The 20,655-nt window shown below is 39.1% G+C and overlaps 1 protein-coding gene and 1 pseudogene across 1 annotated transcript; both read left to right on the forward strand.

Moving 5' to 3' along the window:
- The first annotated feature begins 3,853 nt into the window (after positions 1-3,853).
- On the forward strand, positions 3,854-4,800 carry LOC110576430 (annotated as a pseudogene).
- Positions 4,801-15,805: 11,005 nt separating this feature from the next.
- On the forward strand, positions 15,806-16,750 carry LOC110576493 (olfactory receptor 51I1-like). Its single transcript, XM_021685683.1, is given in 1 exon segment — positions 15,806-16,750. A coding segment is annotated over 1 exon segment (945 nt).
- The last annotated feature ends 3,905 nt before the right edge of the window (positions 16,751-20,655 follow it).

Consider the following 20,655-nt stretch of genomic DNA (forward strand, 5'->3'; position numbering starts at 1 on the left):
AGCAACAGAAAGTGGATGAGTTGTCACAGGGGTCTAGGGTAAATGAGAAGGGGCAGTGACTTTCAGTGGTGATGAAGCTTCTTGGAATGATGAAAACATTCTGCACTTAGATATTGGTAATGACTGCACAACTTTGTAAATACACTAAAGATCACTGACTTGTACACTTAAAAACTGAATTTTACAGGGTGTGGGTTATATGGTAATAGCAAACTTTTAAAAAGGAAATCATAAAACCATGTAATCTTTGAAACTTAAAAAAAAAAAGTTCAACTGCCTAGGACCCAGCTGTTTATGTGACACCATAGATGTGACACCATACCTAAAGCAGATGCAAACCCTTTGGTTAGGGGTACTGAGGAAGGGTTCAAGTTTCCCAGATAGTTGCTAGTGCCCTTATGGGAAAGTCAAATGTTTACAGCCATAGGATGAGAGAGAACAGTTTTCATTTATTTTATCCTTTTTTTTTTTCCTTCTGTGTTCTCTGGTTGTTTTTGAGGGAGGTTGGACAGAGAAAGGCAAAGATAAGAAAGATAATCAAATATGAAAGAAAGGCTAAATGGGGAAAAAGATAAAGATGAAAGTGATTAACAGGTATATGATGCATGTTCCAGGGTCACTGCTGGATAAAAATCTTTATTAGGTTTTCTGAAAATGTTAAGTGAATAAATGGACAGTCTATGTTTGGATGCAGCCCTGCCACTCAGTGGTATTATAACTTTGGACCTAATTTAACCCCTCGTGCACTCATTTTTCTCATCTGTAAAATGGGAAGTAAATATTTCCGGCTCCTGGGTGGCTCAGCTGGTTAAGCGTCTGCCTTCGGCTAGGGTCATGATCCCAGCATCCTGGGATAGAATCCTGTGTCGGGCTCCCTGCTCAGCGCTCTGCCCGCCGCTCCCCCTGCTTGTGCTCTCTCTTTCTCTGTCAAAAAAAAATAAAAATAAAATCTTAAAAAAAAAAAGTGAATATTTCTAAGTGTGATTGTTAGAGTGGAAAGAGATACAGCTCATAAAGCTCTTGATGGAGTTTAGGGAACATTGTCAACACTCAGTATCATTGATGATTATTGCATTTCTATCACCTATGACCCAAGTCAGCCTTACATTCTGGCTTCTGAAAGTCCCCTAAGAAGAGGATCCTGGAGTGGGGACTTGGTTTGGGGAAAGGAAACCTTGGAGCTGAGGATCAGGAAGCATGAGTTATAGTCTTAGCTTCCCATTTACTGGCCCCCTGGTGTTCACACTCATCATCTGATAGAGTTGCCTTAAAACTCATCCTTAAGAGGATCCCAGAAGCCATGAAGACATGGTGTGGGGACAGGTAAGCCCTGCTGAGCTGACAGGAGAGGAGGCATTGTCTTGTCCTTGGCAAACAGATCTGAATCACCCATGGGAATAGTCAGCAAGCAGAGTCCACTGGGATTCCACTGTGAGGACTCTAATCCCAGCAGGGTTTGACTGGGGGATATTAAGGGCTTACCATAGTGAGGCCCTCCACTGCTCAGAGCCTGACAGGCAGCTCCTGTGAAATGTGGTGTGTGTAGGGTCTTCGACAGCCTTGGCCTAGGTTGGGGAAAACACAGCCCATCCTCGTGGAACACTTGGGGCATCGCCCTATGATGTTCTTAGTATTCTCAAGAGGTGTTCTTGGTCTTATTTCTCTTCTTTCTTCATCTCCATGTTTAATATTCTAGTTACTGTCTTCCCAAAACTCCTTCTCTGGTCTGGCATTCCCCTTCCCTCACTTGACTCTCCCATTTCCATAGTATTTCCTCTCTATTCTTTATCCACTTCTCTCTGTCTCTTCCCTGCCCTTCGGTTCTTCTCTTTCTCTTTATCATGTCTCTCTTCATCTTCTGGCCCACTTTCTGCTTTGCATGAACACTGAGAAAACAAGGAACAGAGTAGAAGACTCAGTGAACTCTAACATCTCTAATCAGGACAGAAAGGAGTTACTGAAACTGACCTTCTGCAGCAGCAGGGTTTTACTTAAGACAATTTGACTTCCTTAGAGTGGAACATGTGATGGGATGAAATGAAATCAAGGAGTGGGTGCTCAAGAAGGGAGTGACCCATGGTATCTCCTTAAGGCCATCTCCTCTAAATTCCTGTTTCTTTGTGTGTCCTAATGAGAGCTCATTACACTGTGCACGGTTCCCGGGGCTTATCTGGTTCATCCTCCTACCTCTTCCAGTCCGGGCTGCGGCTCAGCATCCCCATCCTTCGGCTCAGCATCCCCATCCTTCGGCAGTAGTTCTCTGAAACTTTGTCCCAGACCCTTATCCCTCTAGCAGGGAATTTCTCTCTGATTTCTAATCTGATTGTTCATTGATGTAATTCCAGCTTTATGGCAGAGAGAAAGCAAGTTTCCTCCTAAAGATATATAAAATAATCAATTACTCAGTGGTGAGTAATTTCATTCAAGTGTTAGGAACTAGCCATGAGAGGTAGAGGACCTCTAACACCTGAATTCCAAAACTAGCAGGTGAAGCCACTTATCACAGGGTATGCAAGGGGTTTTGGACATTATGAAATATTCCTAAATGTAGCTCCCTCCCCAAATGGTTGTTTCTGAAATTCTACAGTATAAGGAAGATGGCAAATGCATAGATTACTCCTTTGTCACCCCTCTTCACGACCTTGTTTGGGCTGGTGTAAGGAAGTGTTTCTCATTTTCTACTCCTATTGAACTTTGACAGACTCTGAGATGAAAAACAGTGGTCTGTTACGGAAATGAAAGAATGCTATTCTTTAACAACTCAGGAAAAAATAAAGTAATGGAAAGAATGTTTTTAGCATCATAGTTTTTCTCTCTTAATAATTCTCAAGCTTTTGCAATTGATTTCTTCTTATCTGTACCATAAGCTATTATGTGACAACAAGTGTTTTAAAAATAAATATTTAAGTTTAATATAAATACATTCAATGACTTTTGTGCTTTTGGAAAGCACAATGTACTATTTTTATTTTCTATCTAAAATGCTTTTTAAAATAATAACTTTTAAAGAATAACAATAGCAGCACTTCTATAATGCTTACTGTGGGCAGGACCTGTTTCAAGTCCAAGTTCTCTCTCTCGCCCTCTCTCTGTTTCTCTCTTTCTATCTTACATATGCCTGTATCCATATCCATAGGGCAACTCTCTTTTATCCCTCTCTTAAAAGTAAAGAAACAAGGGAAGAGAGTTTAAGAAATTTACCTAATGTCACTGGAACTCAAGCCCAGGATGTTCTGGTGCCATACTCTTAATTAGTATTCTCTGATGCTTCTTGAGATATTTTGATTTTCCAGGGGTCCTGCATGGACTCTTCCAGTGTGAAATGTAGGCTGTGGATCATGTAAGCACCTCAGGGTGGAAATTGGATTAGTGAAATCTAGTTCAAGCCATGTAACTGCCTTCCAAGAAATCCTGGACTAATTCTCTTCCCTTTCTTGGATACTTGGTTCCTCATATGTCAGACTGGATGTAAGTGTGAACATCTCTTGGGGAGTAGCTAAGATCATAGCTATGTAAGTTTAGGCATTTGGAGGAGAGCTGTGATAATGATTACATGGAAGGCAACCAGAGGGCTACTGATGAGACTTAATGAGCTAGTCAACTACCCTGAAGAACAGTTAATCTACTCTTTTTTCTGAAAGATGTCTAAGAAAGAAGTTTTTCTTTCAATGGCTAGCATTTCATGACTTCCTCTTCATCCTCCCAGTGTACTTTAGGAATAAAATCTATGTGTAATCACAATTTATAAATCTTTATGTTGCTTTTCCTTCCTAGGAGCAATGGTAGTCTTAGACACAAGTTATAATTTCTCCAGAAAGTTGGATTGGCTTATAAAATATGTCCCCAGCTTCTCATGCGTAACTTCAGAATCAATGCCTCTGATGCTCCCACCTTTATCCTAACGGGCTTCCCAGGAATGGAGGCCATGGAGTCTTGGCTATCCTTCCCTCTCCTTCTGCTCTACGCTGTCTCTATTGTGGGAAACACGCTGATCCTCCTCATTGTTAAGGAGGAACAGAGCTTGCACCAGCCCATGTACTACTTCTTATCTCTCCTTTCAGTCAATAATTTGGGAGTGTCCTTTTCCACACTGCCGACTGTGCTGGCTGCCCTCTGCTTTGGCACACAGGTGATTTCCTTTAATACCTAGCTTGGCCCAGATGTTTTTCATCCACCTCTTCTCTTGGACAGAGCCTGGCATCCTTCTGGCTATGAGTTTCGATCACTATGTGGCCATCTGAAACCCCCTGCGCTATGCTACAGTGCTCACTAATGCCCACATTGTGGCAATGGGCTCGTGTACTGTCCTCCAAAGCTTTGCCCTCATCCTAGTCTTTCTGTTGCTGCTGCACAGACTGCCCTTCTGCCACCCCCAGAACGTCCTCTCCCATGCCTACCGTCTTCACGTGGATATGATTAAGCTGGTGTGTACTGATGTCTCCTTTGATAGCCACTATGGGCTGTCCAATGTGCTATTCACCTTTGGCCTGGACTCTGCACTCATACTCATCTCCTATGTACTAATCTTGCAATCAGTGCTCGCCATTGCCTCCCAAGAGGAGTGCCCAAGACACTGAACATGTGCATATCCCACACCCTAGCTTGCTCATCTTCTATGTGCCAATGGTGAGCGCGTCCATTGTGCATTGCTTTGGTGCTGGCCTGCTCCATGCTGTCCATATCCTCATGTCTACTCTCTACCTCTTTGTGCCTCCCATGCTCAATCCTATCATCTACCCCATTAAGACAAAAAAGATACGTCGCAGGCTCCTCAAGATGCTCTTTAGGATTAAGTCCTGAGTCTCTGGTAGAGCTTTCTAGGGTTTCTACCCTAGAAAATTTGGTGTTAGAGTTATATCCATTCAGACACCAGAGGAGGAGAGGATCAATCCAGAGAATGTTAGCACTACACTTTAAGTTATAGATCAGCAATCAAACATTTAGTCTGGTATATTGGGCCAACACCTATCAGGACCATCTTGGGTCTTATCCATAAATCAACTATTTTAATGCCCTTTAGAAAGAGAAAAATGGTCTCTTTTCAAGAATAACCCAAAGAGGGGCACCTGGGTGGCTCAGTCGGTTGGGCATCTGCCTTCAGCTCAGGTCATGATCCCTGCATCCTAGGATCGAGTCCCGCATCGAGCTCCATGCTCAGCGGGGAGCCTGCTTCTCCCTCCCCCTCTGCCTGCCTGTCTGCCTACTTGTGATCTCTCTCTCTTTGTCTCTCTCTCTGTCAAATAAATAAATAAAATCTTAAAAAAAAATAAAAGAATAACCCAAAGAATGTCAAACATCACTACAGAGTGAGATTATTTTCAGGAGGAGCAGGGAACTATCTTCACGATATTTGGTGATGTGATATGTGGACTTCTGGTTATGGGCCTGCACAATTCTGAAAAAGCTAAGAGCAAAGAGGGGTTGATTATGGCCTAGATATCAAATCTTTAACAGTATGCAAGTTTAGCTCGGGTGATTGGTTTCTGATGTTGCCAGGAGCCAGAGGTCTTCCCATAATGCTGTTTGAAAAATCAAGTTTTAGAGTTTGACAGCTGTGATAGTTAATATTACATATGAACTTGACTGGGCCACAGGTTTTCTAGATATTTGATTAAACATTATTTCTGTCAGTATCTGTGAGGGTGTTTCTGGATGAGATTAGCATCTGAATAGGTAAACTGAGTAAAGCATATTGCCTTACCCAGTATAGGTGGCCTCATCCAATCCATTGAATGCCTGAATAAAGTAAAAGTCCAAGTATGAAAGAAAGAAATCTCTGTCTGATGGTTTCTAAGTGTGGGCATTAGTCTTCTCTTGCCTTTGGTCTTAGGCTTGGCCTGAAACTGAAATCATTGGTTTTCCTGGTTCTCAGGTCTTTAAATCTGGACTGGAACTGTACCATCAGTTCTCCTGGGTCTGGACTTCTGGGTCTCTATAATTGTGAGAGCCAATTCCTTATAATAAATATAATAAATCTCTTTATACACACATCTTATGGGTTCTGTTTCTCTGGAAGGTCCTGACTAATCCAACAGCTACAATATTTAAGTAGTCAAAATTAGGCTTTAGGATTCCTGGTATGTTCTTTTCACATGGGAGATCCTGAAATATGTAGGCACTTGACTTTGCCAACCTCCACTGAAATTGACAGCCCTGTGCTTATCTCTCTGCCATGACCGTTCCCTCTTTTATATCTATCTGCTTTCCCCTCATGGAATCTGAGCTCCTTAAAGCAGCAATTTTGTCAACCACTTTGTCCACTCTACATCAGACACTATAGGCCCTCCATTCAGATAATGTCTGATGATGCTGGAGCAATAATAAAAGAATAAGTGAAAAAATGGATGAATAAATAAGAGAAGAAAATCATAAGTGAATAAATTAATGAATGAACATATGAACTAATAATACATTTTTTTTAAGTAGGCTCCATGTCCAATGTGGAGCCCAATGTGGGGTTTGAACTCATAACCCTGAGATCAAGACCTCAGCTGAGATCAAGAGTTGGATACTTAACCGACTGAGCCACCCAGGCACCCCATAATACATTTTCTTAAATCAGAATCTCATGTCAGGAAACATTTCCTTTCCCTCTCTGCCCCATAATCCTCCCTATGGAAAGAAGTATAAATTAGAGGTGACATCTTTCTTTTATTCCTTTATTTTTTTTCATTCCTCTAGCTTTATTGAAATATAGTTGAAATTGACATATAATGCTGTATAAGTTAAAGGTATACAATATGATGATTTACTGCATGTACATATTGTGAAAACATCACCACAATAAAGTTACTTAACCCATCCAGAGAGGTGACTTCTTGAGTAAGTGGACTGAATCTCGCAGTCTTAATTTTCTTATCTGTAAAATGGGACACCGATCTTTGATTTATCTACCTCATATGTTTATTTTGAAAAGTGAATAAAATAAGCTACTCTAAAAATTATATAATAATTTATTTACTCATTTTATTTTGATTCAGCAAGAATATATACAAAATTCAGTGTTTAGCGTCAAAGCATCATGAGTATAAACCAGAATCTGAATAATATTTTGTCTAAGATTTTTCTTGAACCCTAAGTAGCACTGTTCTATATTTGCTTTATGTCCCCACTGTACTCGGAATGTACTTTAATCATATCCATTAGTTTGGGTAATTTGTCTCCTCCACCAGACTATAAACAACTTATGGCCAGGGACCATACCTTATTTATGTTTATACTCTTCAGTCTCTAACCTAGGGCCTGAAATATACCAGACATACCCAAAAAAGTTAAGAAATTAGTTAATAAATGATTATATTTGTATTTATTTGCATACCAATTATCTCTTTGTATTTCGATGAATTAGCATATGCTAAAATGTTTTACTCTAAAATAGATCATAATTTTATTAAAGAACAATTTTATAAGACTTTCATATTGTTCAGAGTCTAAATACCATATGAATTATGGATGTGACCAGAGTAAATAAAGAATAAATTGTACTTGAAATTTTCAAGTGTGCCACAAATATACCTTGCATATTTATACTGCTCAGACCTTATATACTGTAGAGAGGGTGGACCCATAGAAATTTCAATAAAATGCTAGCCCTGTGCCTGACCCAATATGTGGGCAAAGAAATATTTTTTGAAACACTGTTGCTATTTAATGATCTTGGCTCTGTCAGAAATATGACTTATACTGAGGTTATTGTCTTAATAAGTGGACAATATACTTTCAGTGATAAATATTTTTGCTTGCTCCTTTAAATCTGAAGGACTTTGAAGCAACTATTTGGCTCATTTATGTACCTGTGAAAAGCTGTCTGGGAACATCTGGACTATTTTCCACATTACATTCTAGAAATAAAAAATATTCAGTATTCTTCTCTTGCCCTAAGAAATCTGCCTGGTCTAAAAGAAGCTCAGTAGATGTTTGCTGTCTACGTCTTCTTCTATTCAGTCCATTAAATAGAATGTTCATGACTCTGCCTGGATCTGTAACTTGCCAATATGGAGGTAAGTCTCAGACTGTGACCTAATTTGCTGATGAGAACTGAGATTACACCAACACTGTCACCATCACAGGGCTCTGGTTATCCAGGTCATCAGATACATCTAATCTGAGCTCTTAGCTTCTTTAGTCTCTCTCTATGATGCAATTTCCACTACTCGGGTAGTAGTATGGTTTCTTATTCCATTCTTTTTTTTTTTTTTAAGATTTATTTATTTATTTGTGAGAGAGAGAGAGACCATGAGTGGGCGGGGGCAGAGGGAGAGAATCTCAAGCAGACTTCCTGCTGAGCACCAAGCTCCATGTGGGCTCCATTTGGGCTCCATCTCACAACCCCTGAGATCAGGACCAGAGCTGAAACCAACAGTTGGTTTCAGGCACCCCATCTTATTCCATTCTTTTAGAACTATAACATGAATTGCACTTGGTCTCTTTAAGCAAAACTAGGGTCACCCACTTGTTATGGGCTGGAAGTAGATCCAAGGGCCATCCAGTCTGTGTGTCTGTTTGAGTTGTTGGAAGCACATTGCAGGATATTTATTTTGTGGAACAGAAGGTGAAGGCATTCTCCACCTTGGTGCTGGTTCATGGAAAACCTCCTGGATGCACACATTGGAGGAGTGTAGGGCATGGGAGGTATCACTGAATAGGATCTGGGTCCTAGATGGGGTTATTTGACCATCTGCCCCTCTACATGATTGTGGAACCTCAGGTGAGGTTCCACAGTCCCTTCTGTGCCTAACTCCTTCAGGTTCTACATAGCATACTTCACAATGCTGTTTGAGAATATGTGGGGTGCTATACCTCAACCTCATAAAGTCCTTCCAGTGTCTGAAGTCCAAGGAGCAGGTCATGGAATTCCAGTCTGTAGCCAGTCAGTCAGAAGCACAGGTAACAACCCTGGCTTGCTACTAGCATCTGAAGTGAAGGACAGTCTTATGAGACTGAGCCTTCCACCTTGGATCTGAGGCTATCTCTAGGTAGATAGCACCAGAAGTGAGTTGAATTGTAGGACACTGAGCTAATGTCAGAGATTTGCTTGAATATTGGGGGAAACCCTCCTCCCCACCCCATATACATGCAGTGCAATTGCTACCAAACATTTAGGGTGCTTAGCACAATGTATGGCACAGGAAAGTTTCTCTACAAACAGAGAAAAGAGAGTAAAACAGTATTGCATAGAAATGAGAAAGTGGTATGCAACTGAATAAAAATATCTTCCTAAAATAAAGTGTGAAGAAGAAAGCCCCCCCCCGCCAAGCAAACAAATAAGGACGATGAAAAAGAAGAAGATATGTATCCAGGAAGTGGAATTCCAATCCCAAGAGAAGAGTAGGACAAATTCCTTGCTGCCATCTGCATAAGAGACCTGAGAAGCAACAGAACAGAGGGCTTCAGGGAGAAGTTACCAAGAAGATTAAAAAGCATTTAATAATTAAATTCCACATATGAGTGAAATCATATTGTATTAACAGATAAACAAAGGGGAAGAGAAGGAAAAATAAGACAAAAACAGGGATGGAGAAAAACCACAAGAGACTCTTAACTATAGGAAACAAACTGAGGGTTGCTGGAGGGGAGGTGAGTGGGGGAATGAGGTAACTGGGTGAGGGGCATTAAGGAAGGTACTCAATAGAATGAGCACTGTGTGTTGTATGCAAATGATGTATTACTAAATTTTACCTCTGAAACTAATAATACAGTATATGTTAATTAAATTGAATTTAAATAACAATTTAATTCAAAAAAACATTTAATGGAAGAGTGGTATGATTAAATGCGTGGACAGATTCGAGGCAATGATAAACTCAATGGCTTCAGTAATTAGCCCAAACTGTAATAACACTCACTATTGGTCATAGATGCTTCCATGTTTCCTATTTCATACTTTCTCTCCTAGAAAATTGCTTACATCTATTATCCCAACCTTTTACTCCCAGCTGATAATCTTACTTTCATTTCAGAAGAAGGTCTATGTGATTAGACAGGAACTCTCAACTCCTATCACTAAGCATGCACTTACCTTCTGTTAAAAGATAAACCAAGGCACATTAAAAATTTTAAGAGTTTATTTGAGCAAAAACCAATTTATTTATTTATTTATTTATTTATTTATTTATTTATTTATGTTAATCACCATACATTACATCATTAGTTTTTGATGTAGTGATCCACGATCCATTGTTTTCGTATAACACCCAGTGCTCCATGCAGTACATGCACTCCTTAATACCCATCACCAGGCTAACCAATCCCCCCTCACCCCTCCCCTCTAAAACCCTGTTTGTTTCTCAGAGTCCATAGTCTTTCATAGTTCATCTCTCCCTCCGATTTCCCCCACCCTTCATTTTTCCCTTCCTTCTCCTGATGTCTTCCAAGCTATTCCTTATATTCCACAAATAAGTGAAACCATATGATGATTGACTTTCTCTGCTTATTTCACTTAGCATAATCTCCTCCAGTCCCGTCCATGTTGATGTAAAAGTTGGGTATTCATCCTTTCTGATGGCTGAGTAATATTCCATTGTATATATGGACCACATCTTCTTTATCCATTCATCTGTTGAAGGGCATCTTGGCTCTTCCCACAGTTTGGCTATTGCGGACATTGCTGCTATGAACATTGGGGTGCATATGGCCCTTCTTTTCACTACATCTGTGTCTTTGGTATAAATACCCAGGAGTGCAATTGCTGGGTCATAGGGTAGCTCTATTTTTAAATTTTTGAGGCACCTCCACACTGTTTTCCAAAGTGGCTGTACCAACTTGCATTCCCACCAACAGTGTAAGAGGGTACCCCTTTCTCCACAACCTCTCCAACATTTGTTGTTTCTTTCCCTGTCCATTTTTGCCATTCAAACTCAACACCAAAAAACAAATAATCAAGTCAAACAATGGGCAGAAGATATGAAAAGACACTTCTCTGAAGAAGACATACAAATGGCTAACAGACACATGAAAAAATGTTCATCATCATTAGCCATCAGGGAAATTCAAATCAAAACCACATTGAGATACCACCTTACACCAGTTAGAATGGCAAAAACCAATTTAAATCAGGAAGTATCCAATCTAGCAAATAGAAAGGAGCTCTGAGGACCTGTGCAAAAGAAAGACTTCTATGGGCAGAAGGGAGCCGGAACAAGGAAGTTATACTAGGCAAAAATTTTCTTTAAAATAAAATAAGATGAAATCAAAGAGGGAGACAAACCATAAGAGACTATTAACTATCGGAAACAAACCAAGGGTTGTGGGAGGGGAGGTCAGTGAGGGGATGGGTAACTGGGCATTAAGGAGGGCTTGTGATAGGATAAGTGCGGTGTTGTATGCCATTACTTTCCCTTAGGGGATAACAGAAGTCCATCAGGCCAATTACTTCACTGATACTCATCAGGGGATTCCTGATGACTGGTTTAAGATTCCATTCCTGGAACAGCAAATCTATAACTAAGCCTCTACTTGGTGGTGTGGGGCTTAACCTAAGTGACTCAGTGTTGGGCATGTTGTCTTGTTTTTAACATTTCTTTCTCCTGTGTATAGCAATGGCATAAACATCCCTCTTCTCCAAATTTCTTGGACTCACAATTGAAACTATCGATTGTCTGGCTTTGATGGATTAATTTCTCACTAATTTCCAACTTATTTTTTAAGCCTCCTGAGCCCTTCTATCTCCCTTTCTCCTCCCCAGTGTTTCTTCTCAAGCCTTCATACCTGTGCAGGTATTGTCACATCCACCAGAAATGATCCTTCTTTTGTTCTTTCCCTGTCCTCTCCCTTTTGCCTGAGACTTACCGTATTCGTTTTATATTGCTGCTATAGGAAATTATCACAAACAGTGGCATCTGGGTGGCTCAGTTGGTTAAGTGTCTGCCTTGGGCTCAGATCATGATCTCAGTGTCCTGGGATCGAGTCCCACGTCGGGCTCCCTGCTCAGCTGGGTATCTGCTTCTCCCTCTCCCTCTGCCCCTCCCCCCACCTCATGCTCTCTCTCTCTCTCTCTCTCTCTCTCTCTCTCGAATAAATAAAATCTTTTAAAATAAATTATCACAAACAATAAAACAATAAAAATCTCTTATGCCATAGTTTCTGTAGGTCAGAAATCTAGAAACCCTAAATGTTTAGGGTCTCTCAAAGCCATCACAGTGATGGCAGGGCTGAGTTCCCTACTGAAGGGTCTGGGGAAGAAGCTGCTTCAAAGCTCATTTAAGTTGTTGGTTGAATTCAGTTCCTTGTAAAAGTAGGACTGAAGTTTCAAGTTCCTTGCTGGCTATTAGTTAGGGGCTGGTATTTTCTCCTAAATGCTGTCCACACTACTCCCATGCTATTCATTCAGCCCCCTCCAGTCATTGTGGGCAGAGCACCTCTCTCGTTTTGAATCTGACTTCTTCTGCCACATTTTTCTGATTCCAGCCTGAGAAAGTTCCCTACTTGTAAGGACTCATGTAAATCAATTGGGTCTACATGAATCACCTAAAAGAAAAAAAAAATCTTTAAGGCCCATAATCTTAATTATATCTTCAAAATCTTTTTTGCCATGAAATGTGCATGTTCATAGATACCAAACTTGAACATCTTTGTGGGGGGCATTCTGCCTACCACATTCACTTAAATAATATTTACTCATAATTTGAGAGTCAAGAGATGCACCTGGAAGTCTTCTCTGACTGTCCTAGAATATTACAAATTCCCTTCCTTTGTTCTGTCTTACCTTGTATCTTTTATCATCAGTCACCGAACTATATATGTGTTTCCTTAGGAGTCTCCCCAACTGGACTATGAATTGTTATGCTTATTTATCCACACATTCCTCAAGACTAAAATCATGTCTACTATTGAATGAATGATTTGATTTATAATTACTTCTGTTAACATACACCTTATACCATAGACCTAAATTTAGGGTAAGAATTGTGATCTTGTTGTAAATGAAAAGACACCATTTTTTTTATATGGGAAATTAAAGAGAAAGAATTATGACAAAGGACCAGTAGATATAAAATACTGATAAATCCATGCATATTGATGGGGATTTGGGTGGTTTCCTGACCTTTTCCCATGACCATCAGTGTGACTTCAAGAAGGTGTAGGAGGGGATTAGGTGACACACTGAATCCTTTGGCCTGACTTATCTAAGAGTGGGAGTTTTGAAAAGTGACTGTATTTTCAGCCTGGTTAGTCCCAGACAATCATTAGGTTATCTGAAGGTTTCTTTCTAAACCCAGCTTCTTTTACTGTCTTCCCAGGAAAACAAATGCAGATGTTCCACACTCCCAGCAGTCCATAAGTACCTGAGCTGATAGAAGCTCAGGAACTACTTGGTGTGGTCTTATATTCTCAGGCCAGGGAGTTTGCAGAGGTAACTCGGTGGGGGGTTGGAGGAAGACATGCAGGCCCCCACTACTGCTCTTCCTTCCTTTGCACCTTCCGTGTGGAGCTCTCACAGGTAGGTAAAGGGGAGTGTCAGATACTCCAGTCTCAAGCCTTAAGGCACTCTGCCCCTGAGTGGTATAATATGACCATCTGAAGGAGGAAAGGCTGTCCCCAATTTGAGTCAGGTTGTTTTATTTCCTGCATATGTTCACCTTTATCACCTTTCCAGTTCTACATTTGCTAGCTTTGCTCTTGTTCTCTCAAAGCCTGCCATGCTTTCTGCTTCAGGCATGACTTTCTCAGCAGGGTGACCCCATCAGGCTATATGTGGATATAGATGCCTTGATGTGAACAAGCACCCCCTCACTTTTCTCAGAATATCTGGTATGAGGGGCATATATAAAAAGACACTGGCTGCTTTGGAAGCCACTTGGCAGGACCTTACTTAATGCTAAAAGACCCTAAAATCAATCAAGAGCATCTGCATATTGCATGCAGAGACAAACAAACATGTTTAGGAAGAGTTTTCAGGTAGGGAAGACAAAGCAGTCCTAAGAATATGGAATAGAGGGGAAAATGCATCCTGTGAGGAAAGGTTAGAGGAGTCCTGAGTCATATGGAGGTTTGGCAAAGATAGATGAACAGCTAGAGGTGAGGGCAGAGAGCAGCTCTAGAACTCAGAGTTGCAAAGTCCTGAAAGTTTTCACAACTGTCCACTTTTGGATCTTCACAACCCCATTAGCTCAATTTCTTAGCATCGCTAGTTTACAACAAAGAGACCAAAAACCCAGAAAGGATCAGTGACTCAGTGGGTACATCTCCTGTGTGAGACCTTGTACTAAGCACAAAAGGGACTCAACAATGAACAAGAGTCAGGGCTGAGTTCTTGGAGCTGGCGAGTCACGTGGAAAGATAGAATTCACAAAGCTATCATGCAGGCCAGGCAGAGAGGTGGGCACAAAAGGAGATGCAAACCTATAGGTATGAGAGCTGTGGCAGGGAGACAAGTTGCCTCTGCTGGCCATGACCAACAAGACTTCACGGAACAGGGCATCGCTGGTCCTGCACCCTGGAAGATGGATTGAATGGGTATGTTCTCATGTTCAGGGCAGCCTTTGGGAGCTGAGGGGCTGCAGTTCTTATTTAGACAACAGCAAATAGATCAATTTGGGTTCCTTGAGGTACAAGGAAGGGAATTTTGAGGACTGAGACCAGAACTACTGATTTAGTAGTTTAGACTGACTACAAAGGCCTTTAATTCTAGGCTAATGAGTTTGGATTCGATCTTTGGTAACGAGGGAGCATTCAAAGCTTCAAATCGGAATAGTGCCATTTTCAGATCCTACCTTTTAAAATATTAGTTTAGTTCTACTACAGATTAAAATAGTCCTACTCCAGAATGAAATAGAGAGAGGCATGAGGTTTATTAGGAGACTGTCATTATGGCACAAGAATGTGATTGCTTGGGTCTGCAGGGGAGACTGCAGGTGGAAGGCAATGGAGGAAGGTACTGACAGAGGTATTTTGGGGGTCAGTATTTTCCTTGGGTTTTACCTTATTTAATGCAGTAGATACAGGAAAGAAAGCCAAAACAATATTTGGATTTCGAGTCTCAATCTTAGGCATAATGGTGGTATTATTCAAAGAGATGGAAAACAGAAAAGAAGCAACTTCATGGAATAAATAAATGATTATTGATCCAGTGGCTTTCAGAAGTTAGGTGTCATTTGGTTCTAAAAGACATTATTAAGAACTAACTTTTAGTAAATTAAATTATCCAGGGAGAAAAGTGATGATACAAGTTAATTGGGGAGAAGAATGCAAAGATGAGTAGGAATATGGGAGTCTAGTGCATCTTGTTGAACGTCTGGAAGGTTATCGCTATGGATGGATATCTTTCTACCCATTTTCTTCTGTCAGGATGAATGGATAGAACTGACAGACTATATAGGAGTAGAGAAGCTGGAGAGTCATAATAAGGTAGTAAATGTTCAGTAGCATGAGAGAGTGGAAAGAGGAAAAGTTTATGGTTTGATGAATAAGTGAAATCCTTGGGAAGAAGGCAGAATAGTCAAGGAAGTAGTGACCAGGGCAGTTTTGTCTCAGGTCTTGAATAAAGTGATGCCCAGAGATTGAGGAAAAGAGTTCATAGCTTTGAATATGAGAAGGAGCACTGTGGCAATAAGCACGGGTGTAAAGGACGGAAATGTGACCTACTTAGCCAGCTGGATAAACTGAGAAAACTCAGACAATTCCAGAGACCTTGGGGACAGTGAGAGATAAGGATGAGTGATTTGGTGAGCAAGATTGATTAATGCTATAAAGTAAGGTGTTGGGTGATACATGAGAGTCTTAAAATATTAGGTCTAGGCCATGAGTTAACCTGTATGTTTGTCTTTTTACAGGCTAGTGGTCCTAGAACCTAAGCAGTAGTGCCAACATGGGAGGTAAGTCCCACAGCAGCTCAGAGTTGCCTCCCTTCCCCCTGACAGGGCTCCCAGGGCAGGAGACCTCCCAAAACTGGATGTTTCTGCTCCTTGGTATCCTCTACATTGTCTCCATTGTGGGCAATGCCCTTATCCTTTTCATTATCAAGGATGTACAGAGTCTGCATCAGCCTATGTACTACTTCCTGTCCCTGCTATCAGTTAATGACCTAGGTGTGTCCTTTTCCACACTGCCCACAGTGTTGGCCACATTTTGCTTCCACTTAAGAAAGATCAGCTTTGATTCTTGCATGGCTCAAATATTCTTTATCCACCTCTTCTCCTTCATGGAGTCTGGAATTCTGCTGGTTATGAGCTTTGACTGCTATGTGGCCATCTGTAACCCATTGTGCTATGCCACAGTGCTCACTGATGCCCGTGTGGTGCACATGGGCATGGCTGTTATCATCTGCAGTTTCTGTGTGGTTTTCCCACTGCCTTTCCTTCTGAAGAGGTTGTCCTTCTGCAAGGCCAATATACTCTCCCATGCATACTGCCTGCATCCAGATCTGATCCACTTGCCTTGTGGTGACATCACCATCAATAATATTTTTGGTCAATTAATTGTCATCTCTAACTTTGGTCTGGATTCTGCACTCATTCTCCTCTCCTACATGCTCATACTGCGCTCTGTACTTACCATTACATCTAGGGAGGAAAGACTTAAGACACTTGATACGTGTGGGTCACATATGTGTGCTGTGCTCATGTTCTATGTGCCCATGGTTGGTGTGTCCATGGCTGCTCACTATGAGAGGCATGCCCCATAGTACATGCACACGCTCATGTCCCTTATCTATCTCTTTGTGCCTCCTATGCTCAACCCGGTCATCTATACCATCAAAACCAAAGAGATTCGTCAGATGCTTTGCAAAATATTACTGGGAACAAAGTTTTAAGCAGGAGACATGTTAAAATTCCAAGATTCAAGGGATATTTATTGTTATTCCACAAATTTGAGTTTTTAAAAACTGTTTTGACAAAGCTTTTAAATTTCTTTTTAGTCACTAACCAATATTAGGATTTCTGCCTAGCAATAGTTACGACCCAAGCCAACAGATTTTGCCAAGATAAACTGGGTCATAATTTAGCAAAAACAAACAAAGAAAACAAAACAAAATTTGCTCAATTTCCCTTTTTTGAATCCAAAAATATACATCCTCATAACCTGTCCCTCATTTCAGCGTGATATGTTCCTCTTATCTTTGCTGAAAGTGAATGAGCACAAAGGAAGTTGTTTATACCATGGAAACTCTGTCATAATGGGTAAAAGAATTTGTTTCCCCAAGATTATGTCAAAGGTAGTTTTATTTTTAATTTTTTGAGGAATCTCCATACTGTTTTCCATAGTGGATGCTCTATTTTACATTCCTACCAATAGTGTGCATGAGTCCAAATTTCTCTACATCCTTACAACATGTGCTGTATTTTTTTTTTTTATAATAGCTATTTTGGAAGGTGTGAGGTGATATCTCATTGTGGTTTCAGTCTGTGTTTCCCTAAAGATGAGTGACATTGAGCCATTGTATGTCTTGTTGACCATATGTAATGTCTTCTTTGGAGAAATGCCTGTATACTTCATAGTACATCTTAAAAATCAGGCTATTAGTTTTTATGCTATTAAATTGTAGGAGTTCCTTATATATTTGGGAGATGAACCCCTTACCAGATATATGGTCTGCAAATATTTTCAAGGTTGCTTTTACACTTGATTGTTTCCTTTGCTATGCTGAAGCTTTTTAGTTCAGTGTAGTCCCAGCTGTTTATTTTGTTTTTGTTATTTTGTGCTTTTGCTGTCGTAACCATATGATCCAGCAATCTCACTTTTGGATATTTATCCAAAAGAATTGAAATCAGGATCTCAAAGAGATATTACCATAACTCTGTTGCAGCACTATTTACAATAGCCAAGATGTGGAAACAACCTAAATGTCCATCAACCAATGAATGGATAGAGAAAATGTGGCATATACATAAATGGAATACTGTTCATCCTTAAGAAGGAAATTCTGCACTATGTGACAATGTAGAGGACCTTGAGGGCATCACACTAAAGTGAAATAGGCCAATCACAGAAAGACAAATACTGCATGATTCCACTTACATGAGTTATGGAAAACAGTCAAATTCATAGAATAAAAGAGTGGAATTGGGGTTGCCAGGGGCTGGGGGAAGGGGGGAATGACCAGCTATTAATCGATGGGCATAAAGTTGTAGTTAAGCAAGATGAATAAGCTGTAGAGATCTGCTGTGTGACATTGTACCCATAGTCAACAATAATGTAGTGTGCACTTAAAAATTTGTCAAGAGGGCAGATCTCCTGTTAAATGTTTAAATAAAACTTTTTAAAAAGGATTATGCAAAAAATAGTTAAAATGAAATATAAATAAATATATATATTAGCTATAGCTATTCATATCAGCATTTGTTTCATACAATATACACTATTCATCAACTTTTAAGATGAAATAAAAACAATTGCAATATAAATTGTACTAAATGATCTGGCTTCAATAATAAAATTCAGTAAAGTGTATATTATAACATACATCATATGTGTTCACACATATGTATGTGTATTTATTTATATGAACAATAGAAATGCATATATTAACAAACAATAAACAATGAAAGTGGGAACACTATGTAGCAAAACATGAAACATAGGCAAATAATTATTCTGCCTAAATCCATAGTCTTATAAAATGTTAGTGGTATTTTTTATGACAAAAAAAGAGAGCAAGTTAAGAAATTAAGCATTCATTTTAAGACATTATAAAAGGATAAAATACTATATAAAATAATTTTAAAATGAAAATGTTAAAAGGACTGAATGAAGGCGAATGGGAAAGATTGAAAATAATCCAATAACCAATCTTTAACAAGCTCTCAAAATAGACCAACCTCTAAAAATCTCATGAAATGGAAAATAATCTTAGGAATCATATATAATACTAAACTAGAGATATTTTTTAAATTACAGTAGCATGTTCTATAAGTAATCTGAAGTCTTGAATGAATGGGTATTTGAAGGAAAATTACAAAATGTAAATCCATGAAGACTTAACTGATAACTGACAATTACACTCCCACCATCTCCAACATATTATAATACAAGATCTTTTTCCTTGCTTTTCTCTCCACATTTCAAGAAAAAGATCATGCTTTTTATATATCTTGTCATAAATAAAATTGGAAAGCTGTACAAAAGAGCACATATAATCCTGAATACAATACAGAAAAAATGTATATCAGCAAACAATCCTGTAGACAAAACACAATAATGTAAACATGTGTAAAGTTGTGAATACAATTAATAAGCAAAGAATAATCAACATTATTCTAAGATTAAAAGAATGACTCATTTTTCACAAATTCATCAATATAATTCATCATATTAATGAGCGGAATAATAAAAAAATATGTAAGCAACAGTAGATTCCAGAAAGGGTACCTAATGAGTCCAAAAATCCAAAAATAAATAAATAAATAAAACAAAATTTTTCTGTATATTTTCTTAAGGTGTTATATTGTATACTTTCTGGTTAAAATTTTAAAAAATTTTCCATATGTATGTATATACACACTTTTTTTTTGCCATCACTTACCATTTTTTGGAGGAATCTTTAAGCAATGGAGTGAAACTTGAAATAGAAATGACTATTTTACCTTACCCTGTATCTGTAACTCGATAGTAAATCCTGACAACTCTAGATTTTGATTTTTCCAATCTTTGCCTCTATCTCACCACTGTTACTACCTTATTTTGGGCTTTCATTATCATCCCTTACTTCACTTGGCAATATCTTCCAAACTGATCTCATTGGTTACTGATCTTTTCTCTCATTTGCTCACGCTGAAGCCAGAATGATCTTCTTAAAGACTATCTGATTATAAAACTCCCTAGCCTTCAATGGCTCTTACTTTCTACAGGTAAAGTCCAAAAGCCTTAACATGTCTCTTAATAATATCACCACTGTATTTTTTTATGTCTTACTACCCCAACCATCCCCACTCCCCAACAATGTTATTTTGTTCTAGCCATATGGAACTACATGTCATTCCCGAACCCAGAGGCTGCTTTATGCCTCTGTATCTTTGTTCTGAGAACCTTTATTTAGACTATCTTGTTCATTTTTATCTGCCTGGAAACTGCATATCATTCTAATTGTTCATCAAAGATATGAATTAGACAAATACCATGGACCAGAGAGTGGTTCAGCTTTTTAGTTATCTGCTCTGTGTAGCGTTTTAAGGAATTCTTTTACACTTGCCCTTTATCTACTGGTTCCCTCACCTCCAATAGAGGTAAAACAGAGGTTTTATTATTTTTATGCTTCTACATATTTTTCTGTTCTACTCTGTATATAGCTTCCTATTTGAATCATAAGCTTCTTGAAAGAATGAATTGTTTAATATTAGAAAGAATGTGAACTTTTTGCAAGACAGATCATGGCCTTAGAAAAATCCCAACTTCTCTGAACCTCAATTTACTCATCTGTAAATTGCTACCAAAATAACCAGATTATATTTTTATAAAGTTTAAAGATAATGTTTGCAAGATGGTTGGTACATTGCTGGACATATAAATACTCAATAAGGAAAAATCTTACATTTATAATAACCAAATTACTCCCAGAGCTTAACCTTGTACAAATTGTACAGATTTCAATAAATACTTATTGATTGGATAAATGAATGAATGCAACCACATTATTATTATCTGCAAGTGATGTAATTTGTGGATTAACACAAAGATCTAAAAAGAAAAATTACTAAAAATTGAGAAAATTTGCCAAATATA

Source organism: Neomonachus schauinslandi, chromosome 11 (assembly GCF_002201575.2).
Source record: "Neomonachus schauinslandi chromosome 11, ASM220157v2, whole genome shotgun sequence".
Classification (NCBI taxonomy): domain Eukaryota; kingdom Metazoa; phylum Chordata; class Mammalia; order Carnivora; family Phocidae; genus Neomonachus; species Neomonachus schauinslandi.